The sequence below is a fragment of the Protopterus annectens genome, chromosome 5.part0 (assembly GCF_019279795.1).
Source record: "Protopterus annectens isolate FY-2018-M chromosome 5.part0, PAN1.0, whole genome shotgun sequence".
Lineage (NCBI taxonomy): Eukaryota > Metazoa > Chordata > Ceratodontiformes > Protopteridae > Protopterus > Protopterus annectens.
This window is the reverse complement of record NC_056735.1, coordinates 488,445,779-488,466,328: the sequence shown is the minus strand read 5'-3', so window position 1 is coordinate 488,466,328 and position 20,550 is coordinate 488,445,779. Positions and strand designations below refer to the sequence as shown.

Sequence of the window (20,550 nt, the reverse complement as noted above, 5' to 3'; positions counted from 1 at the left end):
CTATGGCTCCTAGTTTGCAGTCATCTGCGAACTTCATTAGCCAGAGGCCTTCTGTGTTAGCCTGTACTTCAGAGAAGTAGATACCAAACAGGAGAGGTCCCAGGACGGAACCCTGTGGTACTACACTTGTCACTGCTTTGAGGTCAGATTTGGAGTCTGCAATTTTTACAGTGTGGGTTCTGTCAGTGAGCCAGTTGGCAACCCATCTTGTGACGTAGGGATTTATACCTAGTTTAGTGAGTTTAGCTATAATTCCAGAATGTGGGATGGTGTCGAAAGCCTTGGCGAGGTCAAGATAGGCTGTGTGAACCACCTTACCCTAATCCACAGCTTTGGTGATTGCCTCAAAGAAGTTGATCAGGTTCAGGAGGCCTGATCTGCCTTTCACAAACCCAAACTGGGTGGGATCCAGAGTTTGGAGGTTACCAATGTTTTTGTTTATGTGTTCCATGATGATAAATTCCATGGCCTTGCAGACCAGGCTCGTCAGGCTAATAGGTCAATAGTTCCCAGGATCAGTGATGGCTCCCCCTTTGTGGAGTGGAATAACTGTTGCTGTGCGCCATTCAGTGGGCACAATGCCTGATGCAAGGCTATTATTGAACATGGTGTTTAAGTGGGGAGCCAGTTTGTTCTGAAGTTCGTGTAAAATGCATCCTGGGATGTTGTCGAGTCCCATGGATGCTGCGATTTTGGCTTTAGAGAGTGCAGCTTTTACCTGCATAGTTGTGATTACAGGGACTCTGCATTCTTCCTGTATAGACATGGACCCTTTAGGGGGTGAGAGGGGGGTAAAGTTATGTACAATAAAGACCAAATGTAAAAAAGTAGCACTGCACACATGCTAGCAGTTACAAAAAATAACCGGTGAAATGTCATTTCACCCTTAGATTTGCCTGATGTCTCTTGAAAAATTACTACAAGTACCATGAAATACCAGAATTTGGACTGAAAAACACGAAATGTGATGGAATTTTACAATTTATTCCAGAGCACCAATTTACTATAGCTTGGATTTGTTCTCATATTTACTGTTTGTAAAATTGTTGGTTCTGTTCTCAAACTCATTTTTAATTTTGTTTATGCATAGATGCAGCCATACAGAAAAAGTTATCATGGAATTGTAGTCATGACTGAAATTATACTTAAAATCATGGCTATAATTCCTAGAATTTAAGTTCATAAAAATTAAACTTCATTTTTTAATAACTGGAAATCAGTGTCTCTAGTCTTTACCTCAAATCAACATATCAGTGTGAGGCAGAACACAGGTTTACTTCAAAGTATTATGTCTGAAGACAAATAACCAAACCAGGAGTTTGGAAAAAGCAGTCGCCAACCACGAAGTAGTAATCCACAAAGTTTTATTAATGCTGACAACACACAATGCGTTTTCGTCCTCAGACTTCATCAGATAACACAATCCACAAAAATACACATGCTTATATAACTCCTCACATTAAGTAATTAACCAATAAAACCTTTGCATCAATTAATGGAATAAATATGCAAGGACAAATACAACTTAAAAACATGATATAAAAACCACATTTTAAAAAACGGTTTAACATTAAATATCAAATTAATAAATATGCATATGCATAATATATGATAAATGTATGTAAAAAAAAAAAAATATATATATATATATATATATATATATATATATATATATATATATATAAATGTATTGTAAAAAAATTCACCTTTTAACACAGTTAAAAGAATAAATATGTAAAAACATGTGCAATGCTACCCTCTAGTGGCTCATAACAGGAAAAAGCCTTTATAATTTGGCTGCTCTTAGCTTTGATAATGGTGCAAATGAAATACTTTCATTCAGACCAGGGTGCCTTCCTGCATCCAAAAATACCTGCCAATATAGCTCCCTATATTCAAGATGGGTTTCCCACAACCCCCAATGTCTTTGGGAACAATCTCCAGTACAAAAAACAAAAACGTTGCTTTGGCACATTCCTGTGTATGTTTATACAGGACATTCTTATCATTATTTTTACTTATATCATAAAAATGTTCATAGATCCGCCTTTTCAGGAGTCTGAAGACAAATTACTTGGTATAAAGACTTCATCTAGTGAGAAAGGAATTTAAGAAATATGTTTAGTTATGAGTTTTAATCAGAACTTCTAATCATTAGTGATTATAATAGTCTGAATTAAATCACAACCTTGCAGATTTACAACTCAATCAGGTCTACTCCATTCTGTCTATGCATGCCAAAGGCCTTTTGTTTCAAACTGTCATTCAATTGTATTCAACTGTTACATGTTTCATGTCCAGTCTAACTGATTGTCCCTTAGCAAAACCACCCAGCCAAAGAACCGCATTGGTAACTCCTTATCCTCCAAAGATATGCCCATCATTGGGAATTTCAAGTCTAAGTCAATAAGACAAATTTCTTATCTACACTTTTTACATTAAGCTCTGAAAATTCATTACAAAATGAACTGCTACATAAATGTCCCAAATGAATAATCCATAACTTCTCAACTGCTTCTCCTTCACATACAATATATCTAACTCTCCTCTTATTTCAAATTTTCTAGTTTCCAATATCCCACCAATCCTATAACTTTACTCTCTGTCAACAACTACATTTATTTCCTTCTACCCTGCTTTACTGTGTGCCTTTTCCCTACCCATAAGTGTTTCACCAGAATGCCTCATTGCACCTCTGTACCCTTGCTGCTATGGTTTCACAGGTAGTATTACTTTATTATGCAGGAAAGGTCCCAATGATGTGTGATTAAAATCCAGCTAGTTACTGCTTCCATATTATTCAGTGCTGTTCTAAATCTCATTAAGTGTTACTGTATATACTATTAAATATTTATATGCTGTCCATGTACTTGTGGATCATTTTATGGTCACCACTGTTTGTGCTTTGTTGTTTGTCATGATGTTATAACTACTATTCGCTTTCTTTGGAGTTTTTCTTCTCAGACCTCCATTATAAAAAGATTCTCCAAACCAATATCATCAGAAAAAGGCCCTTGTTAAAGGCCAATTCATGCAGTTAACACAGATGATATCTGAGGAGGAATGTTTTATACATGAATGTTATTTATTGAAAAACTATGGCATTAAATAGAGGGTATCCCTCCACACTTTTTGAAGACATTTTTCAAGGGGTAAAAGAAAAAAAGGAATAGATTGATTTACAAACTGCTTTTAGGATCTAATAATGATAACACGACTGTAGTCTCTGCGAAGAAGACTAACTTTAATAGGGGGTGCTCTTTGACCTACAACCAAAGCAGAGGTTTGGTGAAAGATATTTTGACAACTAATTGGAGAATACTTAAACTGGGTGGTGTTGATGTGGACAAGTTAGGACCTCACCCATTGGTCACCTTTAGATGTGACTTGAACATTAAAAACGACCTTGAGTAACATCTTTGTTGTGACCCTATGTCCAGAAGAATACCTAAGATGTCAAAATGTGGGGATGTTTATGCTGCCTCTTTATTTATGAGGGGGAGTTTATTTACGTCAAAGGTTATGGGAAAATTAAGCATCCAGGTTGATGTAACTGTAGAACCGAGAAGGTGGTCTACCCAGCAAGTTGTAAGCAATGTCCATCCTTTTATGTGGGTAAGAGAGAAAGGTCTCTTAAGGATAGAATATATGAGCATTTGAGGGACATTAGGAAAAAAGAAAATACGAATGCCTTAAGGAGGCACATACAGGCCAATGAAGGACATACATTTGTTTTTTTTCTAATCATTTTCATGATGTATTTAGATGGGAGAGTGGGGCCATGGAAAATGCATTTAGAATGTAAGGAGACTGAGTGGCAGATAAAGACGAATGCCACCAGTCCATATGGGATGAATGATTTTATTTCCATCTCCCCTTTCTTAAAGTTAAGGGCATTGACTTATTAGGGTTGTAAACTGCTTTATATTTATGTACTTTATTGGTTTAAATTGTTCTCGTACAGTACTTTGTATTTTTATGGTAGTTTTTATGATGTTAAACTATACAGTGTCCTGTACCTTTAAATGAAGTAGCCCATGAATCCAGGAAATGACACATTGTAACTTTCACGGGCTTTTGTATATTTTTTAAACTGCTCTAATGTTTGTTACTGCTACTCTGATGAAGTTTCTATATCGTAAGGGATGAAAGCGCTGAGTGTGACAGTTTTTGGGTTGTTTTTTTAAATCACATTAAAGTTTTCTTTAGTATATCGCATTTTTTTGCAATTGTTTTATATACAACCTTTTATATACAACCATCCAGTTACATCAAGCTTTATATTTTGGATTTTTCCCGTGTATCCACAAGTGGCTAGTATTTTCAAAAAGCATTGTTGGATGAGAGCAAAAAGACTGACTACAACAGTGAAATCACTGTCTACACTCCATGTCACTGTCAGCCAGAATATAAGATTAAACAGATAACACAGTTGTATAATTATGATATCTACATTGAAAATATTTTAAATCCATTTGTAATAAGACTACATTACTTGTGGTAAAGAAATAAGGGGCAATATTGTAGAATATACCACCTAAGAGGCACAAGGAAAAACAGAACCTCCAAATACAGGAAGTAGATTTTTATTACAGGATCTAGTCAGTACATAAGGGGATTAATAACAATTCAGATTTTGAAATTCCTGCTTCAGCAATTTTCAAGTCACAACAGTTACTCAGGAAGCTTTACAATGGAGGCTTTATTTTATTATTGCACTGTTTTGTTAATTTTTTACTTTAATGTTGTGTGCCATATTGTTATTGACAGTCATCTAATAAATAATTTTGTCATATATATATATATTTATATATATATATATATATATATATATATATATATATATATATATATACACACACACACACACACACACACACACACACACATATATATATATATATATATATATATATATATATATATATATATATATATATACACACACACACACACACCACACACACACACACACACACACACATATATATATATATATATATATATATATATATATATATATATATATATACACACACACACACACATATATATATATATATACACACACACACACACACACACATATATATATATATATATATATATATATATATATATATATATATATATATATATATATATATATATATATATATAGATATATACTTCATAACTTGTTGCACTGTTCAGTGACAAGACTTTTTCCTTTTTGTAAACTAATTCAAATTCTAAGGAACTGCCTGCTGGGAAAAAAATAATAGTTCCTAAAACCCCTAGCTTATTCTGTTATTGTCAGTTTTTTAGTGACTTGCTGTTTCCAGTCATTTTTGCTTGCTGCATTGTTTAACTTTGTTGGCAGTAATAATACCTGCTTGTTCTTCTTGTCACAGCTTTGTCTGAATGGGTTGGATTTCATTGACTGAACAGTTGATTTATTTCATTTTCTGTTGCTGCTATTGTTGTCGTAAATGTCTTATTAAAGGATGCTGCATTTGAATAAACTTCTCTGACTTTCCCTAAAATTCATCTTGTCAGTCAATACTTCAGAAAGCATTAGTCTGGTATGAAAACATATTTATTGTGTTAATATTTTGCTAAATAGTCATTTATCATGAACTGAACTGTTTTTTTATCTTTACCACTATAATAATAGAAAACAAAATCTGTACATTTGTCTTATTAGCAGATCCAAAAAACACCGATGTGTGATACTAAATAGATTCAATTAGCTTCCAGTGCAGGGTACAGTTTAATTTTGCCTGGGATTCCTTTATTCAAAGTTCCGAAGCATGACTGCCCCCCACCCCCATCAGGCATATACTTCCTCTCAGAGAACAGAACCACTTATAGTAAAGTACTTAGGAAGATAACCTAAACCTAGTCTGAAAACCCTTCAAATCAGTTGTAGGAGAGGGACCCTTATCAAGGTTAGGATTTGCAAACATGGACTCACTTTCCTGCAAGAAATAAAAAAAATCCAGTAGGACTGAGACAGTTTAAAAACAGCCTAAAGAACATCTATTAAAGTACTCAGAGAGTACTTGCACTCTTTACTCTGGGTTAATGGTTACAAATTCCTCTATTAAACACTTGCTGTCAATTTACAAAACTACTTGAAATGTAAAAATGGAAACGACTCTGAAGTTATACTTCCTGGCTATAATATCATCCGTGATAACCATATAGGTGGTGGTACTGGTTTAATATTAACTAACACCTACCACATTTCGCCTTATAGCAAATCAATACCAAAATTCAGTTCAGCAGAGCTTATAATTGCTTTCCTCAAAATAAAAAATTATAAACAAATATGTATTATTGTCTTACATGCCTCCTGGTAGCAGTACAGCTATACTTGGAAGATATCCTACACTGGATATCCATAACATTTCCACAAGAAAAAATACTACTAGGTGATGTGAATGTCAGTTCGATGGTCCTAAACTCTAACTGCCTTACCTCTAGTATGAACTTATATGGTTTCACACAACTAATTAATAGCCAAACACATTTTAGCAAAATATTAAATTCTCTATTAAAATGGGTCCTAGTATCAGACCCTAGCAAATATTCCACCACAGGTACAATGTCAGACTCTCTCAGTGATCATCTCCCAGTCTATACAACCAGCCATCTCACACATCCTGTTAAGCAGCATATTTGAAAAACACCACCCAACCTTTCCAAGTTTAACACAGAAATGTTCGTTAGTACAATATCATCTGTTAACTGGAATTTCCTAAAAGTCCTCCTGTTAGATGATGCTGTAAATAACTTCAGTACAACTTTTCTAAATATCCTAAATAACCTTGTACCTCCTAGAAGGAAGAGACTGAAAACAAATAATGCAATTTTGCTATCCAAAAAGAATAGAATGTTAATGCAGGATAGAGAAAAAACATGGAAAGAATAGCAAAAAATGTAAAAGAACCCAACATCTTGAACACTTCAGAATGGTTCACAAGTGTACTAAAAAGCAAATAAATGAAGAAAAAATATATACTAATTATAACTTTCCAAATAATACTAAATGTGACCCTAACAAATTTTGGACATTCATTAAAGAAATTTTACATCCCGGCCCAACATTCAACCCAAACCCCTCTCCTGATAACTCACCACTCGAAACTGCAATACAGTTGAACTCTTATTTTACAGACAGTGCAGCAACCACGGATTTCTCAACATCTAATACCAACCCTGCCCAGCAGCCACATATAACCACATCCACTTTCACTTTCAAACCTGTGACAACATTCTATATAAAACTACTCTTAAACAAACTTAAACCACGCACTTCTTCAGCTGATGACCTTCCAAGTGAGTTCCTAAAAATAGCAGCCAATAGCATTACCTATCCTGTCTCAAGCCTTATAAATAGGTCAATCCATGAGTCCCACTTTCCCCTCTCTCTGGAAAAAGTCACACACCATTTTATCTGCACAAATGAAGAACTTCAACAGACATTAATAACTTTATACCTATAGCAATCTTATCTCCCCTCCCATTCAAAAACAATTGCTAGACTATCACCTGCAGGAATAACTCTATTCCCTACACAACATGGCTTCCATCCTTCCCATAGTACTAGCACTGCCCTTCTAACCAATATAGGTACTGTCAAAAAAGCTAGATATAATGGCAAACTAGTCTCTTCCTTATTTCTAGACTTCTCTAAAGCCTTTAATACAGCTTGTCACTACAAACATCTATTTCAAATGTCCTCACTAGGTCTTTCTCAGACCACCCTTCTGTGGTTCAAAAGCTACCTATCCAATAGGTATCAGTCAGTAAAATGGCACTCAACACTCTCGCCTTACTTCCCAGTCACCACTGGTGTACCACAAGGCTCTATCTTGGTCTTTTCCTCTTTAACATTTTCACCAACACCCTATATATCCACAGAACAGATCACGGTAATGCAATATGTAGATGATTCCACTCTTATTTGCAAATCTGACAGCAAGGTATATCTCCAAAAATTACTCAGGAAGCTTTAGCAGCCACTGAAACATGGCTTTGTAACTCATAGCTCATGCTCAGTCAAAAAAGACCAACTTTTCCCCCAAATCCCTCTCATGTGAAAAAACAAAATTTAAAGTCCTCTCTCTTGATAATACAACTACTGAAGTAATTTCTCATAGCAAATTATTGCAGGTGATACTGGATGATAGCCTTACATTCGACCTGCATATACAAAATTGCATAAGAAAAACTCATCAAAAACTAGGGATGCTTTCCAGAGCCAAAAACATTCTCATCGACACAACTAAAGCTATACTTTCCACTAATCTCATCCTCACTTCTTTATGGTGCTCCCATCCTTACTAACCTCCAGACTTCACCAAAATTAAAACTTGAGCAATGTTATGACAAATTTGCTACATTTGCTGCAAACACCCCTTTCAGAACCCACCACTGTATAGCACTAAAAAAACTGAAATGGTTAGAACTGGCTCATCAACTAACCTATACAAAGCTTCTTACCACCTAGAAAATTATCCAGCATCTATCTGTCTATCCAGCACTAAAACACATTCTACACAACTATGTTCCTAGTGAGTCATTGAGATCCAGTGAACAAAAACTCCTGTCTGTCTACAAACCTAGCACAACTGCTGGGCATTGTCTGCACTTTTGTACAAGAGTGCTAAGGCCTGGAACTCCTTACATGTATCCATCACATCAATACCCTCCCTACCATCGTTCAAAACCACTCAGAAAGACTTCCTAACTAAAATCTGGCTCTGTTCTTGCTCAAAACTAGGATAAACAATATCCCTAAATGTGAACAAGTATCTTTTCACTCCTTATATCTCTTTACTCTCCCTTCTTTATTTACTTCCTTGCTTCTATCAAATTCTCTTCTCTGACATTTTCTCTAAATATACCATAAGCCTGTTCATATTGCAATTCCTGCTTTTTATTAGACTAACTTACCTTTAATTTCTCTACAAACTGCCTAAAATTTCTCTAAATATTAAATGATTGTCATATAACTTGTATCAATTCTTAACCAATGTTTTTAAATTATGTTTAATTTGTTATAAGTATTCATACTGCAGACGTTCTTGCTTTATTTTTGAAAATTGCAAAATTATTGTTCTTACATCGAAAATGCCATTCAGTGAAACTCCTCAGCCCCCCCCAATTATATATACTAACTCTGAGATTGCACTACAGTGGGGAAAGGGAAAATTTCCTGATCCCTACAGTAATGTGATCTTACTCGAATGGCTTGATGAACAGCATGTTCGATGAGACATGCCATTCGATGCTTTTTCCATTTGATGGCTGAACATAGACCCCTTTTTATTGTACATATGTAAATATGACTTTTATGTAACTAGAGGAAATCTGACTTTAATAATCATATACATATATGTGTATACACTCGCATGCGCGCGCACACACACACACACACACACACACACACACACACACACACACACACACACACACACACAAAATACATTTGCAGAAGAACAATCACAGTGAACACAAACAAGACTGTTCTACAGCTGCTCAGTGACAAAGTAAATTCATTGAGTCTGCATTCATTACCAATCACAATTTTCTTTTTATTAAGATAAATATGTTTCTAACCAGCACAACATTCTTGAGAAAAGCACTTTCAGCTTTGTAATAAAAGCAATTTCAGATCATGAAATTTGTATGATATGCAGTTTTTGATCTTACTACTTGTGAAAAACTGAGGGGCTGCCATCCCAGCTAGATAGAATTTTGTAAATCATTTTATGTCCTTGTAAATATAAATATGATCCACAGGCTTGTGTAACAAATGTAAGAAAACTGTGTATGTTTTGAGCTTCAAAAATTTAACCACAGTGCACCCTGTTGGAAGAAAGCTGATAAGTAATGCATTTTATCACTGTTTGATCTCAAGCTCGGAGACAGGATGTATGGGCTAGGAAATTCTTTCTATTGTTCTAAGACATAGATTATTACTAGGTTTCACATGTAAAAGTGTCTTTTATTGCTGTGGATTCCGGGCAGGTGCAGCTTACAAAGAAATGTAAATTTTGAGTTTATGTTAGCCTGCGAACTAAAGAAGAAGTGATAAAAATGATTGTAATCTGAAATGAGTCAGCAATACTGTGTATTATCAATTTAAGACTTTCTCAGAGAGAAAGATAGAGCATTTTGTATTTTGTTCTGGAGCTGACAACAATTCACCAGGCACTTGCTTTGCTCTGTAGGTAAAGTTATTTAGAACTTAGTACTTCTCTTAGAGATAGAATATAGCCGGATTAGTCTACCTGTTTTTTATATTTATGTCAGACTATCCTACAATATTGTTTTAAAGCATGTTCCTGTGATTTCTGAACTCTCTATTGTCACTGTGTTGTATCACTGAGTATTGTCTTGTGTTTTTATTATTTATTATTAAATATTTTTAAACCTTTTAACTGTGGCTGTTTTGAGTAGAGATCATCTAAGCTCTTACAATACTTGCATGTATTTGGTGATGCTGTACCGGCCACTCTAGAATAGCCTTAGCCTGGACACATGTATCAATTGGATAATAATAACATTGCACAGTAGAACTGGACACCCTTTGGTTAGGGCCTTTATAGTAGGTGATAGTAGTGGTTGGTGGCCGTTGGTACTACCGTATAGTCTGGGCAGAAGGGGCATAGCTAGTGAACCCTTGCCAACCTTCCCCAGGAGTGCCTGTGTGGTTGTATATAAATCAAATCTCAAAGTGTGTGTATGTGTCAGCTACTTGGCAGGCACACGAAGCACTGGTTGGACAGGGAGGTGCTGGAGGTTTTGGCTTGACCACTCAGCTGAGATCTTAACCCTATAGCTGTGCTAGTGGGGAGTCTTACTGGGGATCTGAAGAGAGAGAGAAAGAGAGAAACCAGCCCCAGACTGACTGTGATCTCTGTGTACTCTTAAGGGAAATTGTACTTTACTGTGTGTGTAGTTGTTATCCTCCCAATGTGGACGCCCCTTACTGGTGTTAGTGGTGAGGATTGAGGCTCCTTGATTACTGGGCCAGTGCACAGGCATCATGCTACAAATTAATTTATGTTTGGCTAAATGGTAGAGCATTTGCCTTTGAAGTAGATGCTCCTGAGCTTGGTTCCCGATAGAGACAATTTTGTTTGGCAGTTGGCGTCGAGAATTAAAGTTATGAGTTTTTAATGAGCTAATTTCTGTGGTACATAGTATGATTCCCTCAAACTTCATGAGCCTACTCTGTGAACCTGAGCAAGTCAGTTAACCAGACAGTGTTTTGGGGCAATAGGAAATTTGGGTTAGGCTCATTAATGGTCAGCTGCAGTGGTCTCCAACCACCGGGCCGTGGATCATTTGGTACTGGGCAGCCAGTGAATGTGTATATGTATGTGTGTAAGTGAATGCATGCATGAAAGCAGAAAGTATATGTGTGTGAAAAAAGAAGAAACTGTCTGTGTATGAGAGAGAGAGAGTGAGCAATGAGATCGATCAAGCTGTTATTTTACACTCCATAAAAAAAGCATTTTGCTGTTTAGCAAGTGTAAAATAAAAGTCAAGGAAACTGAAAAAAGTGTGTCTGTGTATATGTTTCTGTCTGCGTGTGTGAGTGAATGTGTGCATAAAAGTAGAAGAGTCCGAGTGTGTGTGTGTGTGTGTGTGTGTGTGTGTGTGTGTGTGTGTGTGTGTGTGTGAGAGAGAGAGAGAGAGAGAGAGAGAGACAAAGAATGAAGAGTGAGACTGATCCCTGGCAGCAGCAGCAGCAATGAGGTTTCTGCACTTTTTGACCATACCACTCAACCTCTTGCACAATAAATCTGGACAGAGCCACAAATAATAGGGACTTTATAAACATAGAAAGTCAACAAGGTTGCCATTAGGGTTATGTACCTCTCGACCATACCAGTCAACTTCTCGCAAAATAAATCTGGACATACCTCTCAACCTCTTAGAGCAAGAAATCGGGACAAGGTCTAAAATAATGGGGGGAAAAGGCCCAACAACAAGGACACTTTTAAGTACTGCTCTAACAAGCTTAGAAAGTAGATAGACATACAGGTTTTGCATTAGCATGTATTTTCTGAAGGGTATGAAGTCTGAAACTCAACTGTCATTTTCTGACTTCAAACCTCAATGATCTGCCACTGATTTGCCAGAAAAACAATTTTATGAGAAACAGACCAAACATATGAGGCAAAAATCTGGACATTCTGCGAAAATCCGTATAGTTGAGAGGTATGCTGAATAGAACCAAATAATAGGGACAGATTTTAAATATTGCTGTTATAAACTTAAAAAGTCATTAAGATTGCCATTAGGTTTATGTACCTCTCGACCATAGTAGATTAATGTTATGCTGTTAAGCAGAAGGTACACTGTTTTTTTTGGTAATTATTGCCAATTGTCTTTTTATTGTACTTTGGAACTTTTCTCCCCGGGACTCAGCTGGAAATGGACTTCTAGTCCAGTTGGGCCTGCCTGATAAACAAATGTCAAATAAATACATAAATAAATATCATGCACTTTATTATGCACGCACAATGGCTAGTCTGTGGAAAATTGTCTTACATGAGACTGGTCCTTGTTGCAAAAAAGGTTGGAGATCAATCGTCTGCTGGACTGCATGCCTAGTAACTATCTATGAACCTTTCTTTGCTGGCAATTTGAGTCACAGGGGGTATGGGAGTCTTGAGTTACATAACAGGATGCATATGTTTAACTTTGTGTTCTTGGTCATTTCCCATTTCAACCTGCAGAGGTGTGGAATGGACTAATTTGGTGGGATTTTTAAATTTTAGAAGAACACTTTGTAATTGGATCCATTGGATACAGTAGTTCTCAATTTACGCAAGTCTACATGACACTAGCCCAGTCACAAGAGCTCATGACCAGCTTGAATACTTATATTCTTGTCATGGATGTACTTGATCATGTCACTTTTTAAGCATATCTTCCAACAAAAAAGTATTTTTTATATGGGCAACCTCTCTTGCAGCCCTAGTGTCAGACATTCTTACTTTATTACTTTATTATTGTCACTCCATATCTCTGTATCTCAAGATGTAAAAGGGATCATTGAGAGGCATTGTTGTACTCACTGTCCAAGGTTCGCAGCCTTGAAACACCCACAACTCACTAATGTGAGTGTTTCTAATTTTGTTTTACTAAAAAGGAAGCAATGAAGACGCAAGCAAATGCCATTTTCAGTCAATAATGTCAACCAGCTGTGAACTGTGTAACTGGAAGGACTGCCTTATCAAGGAGGTAATAGTGTGATAGTGAGGGAAGGACACTGAAAACATGACCAATCTTTTTTCATTTACCTGAGCAAGCAAAGTCAAGCTGTACCTTATTAAATCATAAATCATATGATTTTCTATTTTGTTTTCATAGGTTCATAAATTGTTTCTAGGCTAACAAACTCTAGGGCTCTTACAAGCCTAGCCACGCACTCCAAATCTGTTTGAATCCCAAGAATTATTGGTGTCTATACAAGGAGGATTCAGATGATATAAGAATGTCATTTGGTCTTGATAAATGTGCAAAAGCAACCTTTAAATCAGGAAAGCTGCAGCACCAATAAAACATTGGTTTGGGACAGAAATATGATATAAAAGAAACTGCGCAAGAGGAAGTATATAAGTATTTGGGAAATGATGAAGGAAAAATAAAACATGAACAAATGTGAATAAAACTTAGTAAGGAATATTTTAAAAGACTTAAATTAATACTGAAAACAGTCTTGACATCTAGGAACAAAGTCCAAGCTATAAACCAATTTGCTCTTCCTGTCCTTACTTACAGTCTTGGAGGGATTGACTGGCCCCAAATGGTGTTGGATAGGTTCGACAGGAAAACAAGAAAGTTGTTTCATACTCATCAAATGATTTATAAAAATCAGTGCATACCAAGACTATATATTCCCCGTTCTGAAGGAGGTATGGGCCATCTCAAAATTGATTATATGTATAGATCTGCAGTCATGGGACTACATACATATCTGCTGACCTTACAAGACCCAAACATAGTGAAAGTTTTGAAACATGAAGAGAATAAGTCTAAGATGTCTTCCTAGCTTAGTTTAACAGAAGGATGTCGGCATCAAGCGGGAATGGAAATCAAAGCAGAAGCAGATAAAAATCAGGGAGCAATTGAATGTGCCAAAAAACAAAAGAACGAATATAAGATGAAGGATCAAATGAGAAGTTAAGAAATGTAGAAAATGTATAAATATAGTTGCAAGTATAGAAAACTCTTGGAACAAACTCATGTTGATCAGGATTGAATACAGGAATGGTTAAGGAGAAGTGAATTTAAAGCAAAAGATAAAAGGTTAACATTGGCAGCCCAAGATAGTGGACTACGTACATGATTTACAAATCTATGAACATGTGGGAGAAACTGACAAATATTGGTTTTGTAAAACAGAATTGGAAACAGTCACACATCTTGTTGCTGGTTGTGATATACCAATGACAGAAGGACTGTATACTGAAAGACTTAATAATGTGGCAAAACTTTAGCACTGGGGATTGTACAGACATTATAATACTGAAGTAGCTGAAAAACACTGGAAACATGAGCCACAAAGCATTATAGAAAATGATGAAGTTTATATCACATGGGATCACCTATTACCAACAGTTCAAAAGATAGTTGCAAGAAAACCAGATATAGTAGTCCATGAAAAGAACACAAAATGGCATTAATCATTGAAGTTGCTACACCAAGTGACTACAGTGTCTTACATATGGAGAGACACAAAGTTATAAAATACCAGGATTTGCAGGCAGAAATGAGGCCAATGTGGAAGAAAAATACCGAGACAGTTCCAATAGCAGTAGGAGCAATGGATCTTATAAAAAAAAAATTACAATCGTACTTAGATGTGTTACCAATACAAGTAACTCCGTACGAATTGCAGAAGGAGTCATTACTGGACACATTGCAGGTGCTACAAAGAGCACTTCTGGCTAATATCAGAGATTGAAACAATACTAATTTCATTAACTTTAATCATACTTTGACACTGGAATGTGGTCCATTCCTGTCATGGTATTAGAAACACAATAGACTTGGAGAAATTAAAAGGGGGGGGGGCATGTTACTTGGGAGGTAACTAAGGATTTGTAGGTGTGTGTTAGGATAATGCTTTTCTTATTGATGGCCTCTGTCCTTACATGCTTTATGCTGAAATATTAGTTCACTATAATTCTAAAATGAAAACTTTTATAAGGCTTTTTGGTAGACAGTCTATAAACATGCAACAAAACAAAATTCAAATTATACCTAAATGTTCTCATTTTGGGTAAGGTCTGTTTTGTTTAACAATAAACTGATAACTCTATAGCTAAACTAATGTCATTCAGCTTTTCCTGGTTAGGGGTCACTACAGCAGGACTCCAGTCTGCTAATGATTGGCAGTGGATTTTTACAATGCCAAGGTGCCAGCTTGACACCCAACCTTCAAAGAAGACACACCCATTCACCTACATGTATGTCTTTAAAAGTTACTTGACCATGGGGAGGACATGCAAACTCCACACAGAAGGTGCTCCAGCCAAGAAGCGAATGGGAGAACCTCTTGCTGTGAGGCAACAATGCTAACCACTGCACCACCACAGCCTGTTGATAACTCTATAGCTAGACTGCATAAAATACATGGGTTAAAAACCTCTTTTCATTTTTGCCAAATTCACCTATTACTCGTGTTTTTTATGATGTCATGACAACATTCTGCTTTGCAGTACAACAAGATTTCTTGGCAATCCTGTCATGAAGCATCAGATTTTCTCTGGACTTGGAAAAGGTTTGGCCTCTTTTATACTTTTCACTGGATTGTTTGGTATGTTAAAGTCATATGAGGCTCTATACCATTGCAGTGTGGCTTGTTTCAATTCCTTTGTCTTTTACTTACTTTCAGTGTCCTGATCATGGAGTGGTGTCACCACATGGAAGATAGTTATGTCTGTATTTGTGAGATATCTGACAGTTTTATAGATATAATTTGGTGGCACGTTATTTCCAGTTCTTACCATAAAATTGCATTATTTCCTTAAAATACTTGATCCTAAATTGTGTGGTTAGTGTTTCCTCAAGCACAGTTGCTTGATGTTGATGTTTGCTTGTGTTCTGCTTGATGTAGTAGTATATGATTGACTGGAGTTTGTGATTTAATATTTAGCCTGGGATCACACCATCTCAGAGAAAAAGCAGACTTTGTTTTAGTTTGTAGTGACTGCTCCTTCTCCAAGTTACAGAGATCACAGTGAAAATAATAAAGAATGAATTGTGGGAGCATACCTCTCAACTGTCCAGATTTTTGCAGAATGTCCAGATTTTTGCCTCATATTTTTGGTCTGTCCCTTTCAACATTTGTGGTTTTCTGGATCTTTGTGACAAATCAGTGAGGACTGAATTCACAAAACAATGACAGGTATTTGAGTTTCAGACTGGGTATCCTTCAGAAAATGCATGATTAACAAAAGACCTTTTATTCTAGCAACCTTCTAAGTCTATAAGAGAAATATTTAAAATGTGTCCCTATTTTGGGGACTTTGTCCCCCATTATTTTTGGCTTTGCCCAGATTTATTGTGCTAAGAGGTTAAGAGTTATGTGTGGGGGTAATATTTCCCACATGGTAATAGGAGGGGGCTTGCCACTAAAAGGAAAAAAAAAAGAAAAAGAAAAAGAAAGAAAGAAAGAAAGAAAACACTTGTTTGTGTTTGCAAACAGAGAGAGTTTTAATAAAATAGTTTCCTTTCAGGTACTGAAGTTTACATCGCATATGTACTGAAGGAGAACCTCATGCATTAAGGGTCAAGCAAGTGTGTTTTGAGGGGATGAGGTTCAGAGTAGTACAATGGAACCAGACTGTCTTCTAGTACTCCATTTGTGCCATTCTACTGTAGGAAAAAGAGCTGCCTCCTGAAATGGTCAGTTACCACCCTACAATACCATCAGCAAATCCTAAATTGTCTCTGAATTTAGAGGCTAGTATCACAATGACACTGTATCTCTATACCAGTAACCAAGAACAGGTGGTATCTGGGAAGGAAAGTTATGCAGTAACTGTTCATGTACATAACCTGGTGCCTGGAAATTTGGAATAACTTTAGAAATACTTCTTTATGTGAAATGAAGAATATCTGCTAACAAATATAGTGAAATCAGTGCTGTGGCAGGCACAGGACATGGTATGCAGTGGAAAACAGAACATCGCACCTGTGACTTATCAGCATTAGTTGTGATTATGACAGATTAAGGATGAAAACTAGAATGTCTAAAACCTAAGGATTTTCTTTCAACCATACTTCAATATCTGCTAGATGAGACAAAAATATGTTCATAATGAAAAAATGGCAGTATTTTAATGGGAATAATAAAAATAATATTCCTCTAAATCCACCTTAAAGCAAGCAAAGGTCCTTTTTATTTCATCTTGCACTGCATTTATTTACCTTTGTGATGACAACTTTTTGTTGAGAATGCCAGAATCTTATTATCCTTTCGCAGAGATACAGAAACATGGGACCCACTACCCACTTCCACGTCTGAAAACAGAAAAATACAAAGTCATTACCATTATATTGAATATGTGTACATTTTTTTTTCCATAATAAATCTTTATTGTTATATACTTTTCATACAAAATTATAAAATACAAACTACTAACTAACACTGTAACAATCACACCACACAATATACAATATTTACAAGAATGCTTCCATATAAGACATTAGAAATATAAGAAAAAGATAGGAATAGTTAGTAAGTTTCCAATATTGAACAGTTTGATTAAACATTTCTCTCCAAATATAGCAATAATTATTACTACCTTCAATTCAAAAGTTTTATGCTAATATAATATTAAATATCTGTTCCCAAATTTTCGGATTATTGATACCCTTACTATGTGAATTTAAAAGTAGTTTATGAGCTAGTATATGTTTTGTCGCCAACACTCTGAAGTTTTGCCATGATGTTTTAGTTGGGTCTAGCCAATTTGAAGCTATATAAAGCTTCATTAGTAAGAAAATATTAATATGAACTATACTGATATGTGTACATTTTTATTTTCAGAGAAATGGACAGGAGTTTGACAGAGATGTATTATATGGTAGGAGAAAATCATTTAACACTTGTTACTTCTAATATGTACCTTGAGTACTGCACAAGAACTTACTTTCATTCATTCATTATCTGATACCCACATAATCCTACTTAAGGTCACAGGGAAGAAGCAACTTATCCCAACAATCTGTAGGCCTAAGGGAAAGAGCTACTCCTTTATGGTGCAAGCATCTCTTCATCACAGTATGGTACATACAAACACTAATAAACACTTACATGTGCATGAGTGAGCACACACAAATGCACATACACACACACACACACACACACACACACACACACACACACACACACACACACACACACACACAAGCATACACACACACAAACACACATGCACACACGCACACACGCACACACACACACACACACACACACACACACACACACACACACACACACACACACACACACACACACACACACACACACACACACACACACACACACACACACACACACACACACTCACACACACACACACACACACACACACACACACACACACACACACACACACACACACACACACACACAGACACACACACACACACACACACATACATATGCAGATGCACACATACACACACACACACACACACACACACACACACACACACACACACACACACACACACACACATACACACACACTACGAGTCAATTGGAGCAGGGAGAATTCATCTATGCTATGTATTGTGATATGGAAGGAAAATGAAGCACCCAGAAAAATCAGTGTGAACACAGAGAGGACATGTATGCAGTAAACAGAAAGGATTTAAATCAAGACCTGAAGTGAACTGGGGAACCAAGCATTGTGAGGCAATAATGCTAGTGACTTTGCAACTACACCAACTTAAATTGCTTTCATTTTCCAACATGTGTTCCAGCTTCTGAAGATTGTTTGCTGGTTTTCCACATATTATAGTTATTTCAGATCTATGTCACAACTATGTAGTAGAGAAGAAATAGGATACTGCCCTTGATTTAAACCCATTGAAAGTAAATAACATTTAACAAAACAAAACCTACTTAAATATTTTACTTTGAAAATCCTGGCATGTTATGCTACAGTGATATCACAATACCTTAGGAGAGTTGCCTCATGAGTTTCCATATTCTGGTTGAAATAAATGGATCTATTCCTTCAGCCTGATATGGAGAAGGCTGCTCAGGAAAGGGATGTAGCTTGAGCACTCTTTTAATGGATATATTATTACTGACTGAAATGTGAAAACATCAAACATATGCTAACTGACACTTGCATTTGGAAAAAACAATGCATTAAAAGCCAAAATTTTCAAACAGAAAGAAAAAAGCAGTTTTCTTTGCATTATAACAAGGATAACTCTACCACTATTTACAGACCACATTTATGTGAATAGCATACTTCTCAACCTCTTAGAGCAACAAATCTGGACAAAGCCATGAATAAAAGTAGGACAAAGACCCCAAAATAGGGAAAATTTTTAAATATTGCTCTTACAAACTTAGAAAGGTGATAGAACAATGGGTTTTTGTATTAACATGAATTTCTGAAGGGTGTGAAGTCCAAAACTCAAATGTCTTTCATTATTTTCTAACTTGAGTCTTTAATGATTTGCCACTAATTTGGCAGAAAAACACAATTTTATAAAAAATGAACTGAAAATATTGAATCAAAAATCTGGACATTTTGTGAAAATCTGTACAGTTGACAGGTATGAATAGTGGTAGTGTTGCAGTAAGGAATTTTGTAAGGTAAGGTGCAGAGTCTGCTAGTGCCCTTTGTACTTCCTCAGTCTGGTGTCCCCTTCACTATAAGTTGATGGCCAAAAAAGTCCTTTCTGTAGAGTAAAAAAAAAGAAAAAATCAAAACTATTGAGAGCACCTCATCATAGCAGGGTTTCAATGCCTACCACTCATTTTGTCTACAGCCTTAGATGAAGACACTAAATGGGCAGTGTCTCCATATCTGTATAAAACACTTTACTTCCAGACTGCTTATACAAGATAACAATCTGGAACATTACCACATCCATCTTACCATAAACAAGACCCTTTATCTTATCATGACTAACTATAGAACCCCTCTATGTCTCCCTCAACCCATAACACCTACCTAACTTGTATGGAGTCCCTGTTCATTAAGCCAAGCACCATTTTCCTAGGAGATTTCAATTACCCCTCCATTAACTGGGAGATGTATGCATCCTCCAACATGTATACCCAGAGATTTCTGGACTTCATCAATACAAGCTTTTGGACCAGGGGAGATAAAATCCTGGACTTGGTCCTCATCAATATGGGACAGCTCTGCTCTCTACCAATTGTAATTCTGTTCCTGGTTAAATTGAGTGACAAGTCAGTCGCAGTCACCTTAAGACTGAAACCACAAACATCTTTCAATACCTTGGTATTCAGGGATTATGCCAAGGCTAATCTACTAA

The 20,550-nt window shown here is 36.2% G+C and overlaps 1 protein-coding gene across 1 annotated transcript in view; it reads right to left on the bottom strand.

Moving 5' to 3' along the window:
- Positions 1 to 20,550, bottom strand: part of LOC122802686 (cytochrome b-245 heavy chain) — a 430,240-nt gene that overhangs the window by 62,525 nt on the left and 347,165 nt on the right. The window contains exon 8 of the mRNA XM_044072409.1: positions 17,449 to 17,541. Within this exon, the coding sequence (XP_043928344.1) occupies positions 17,449 to 17,541 (93 nt within the window). The remainder of the gene's footprint in view (positions 1 to 17,448; positions 17,542 to 20,550) is intronic.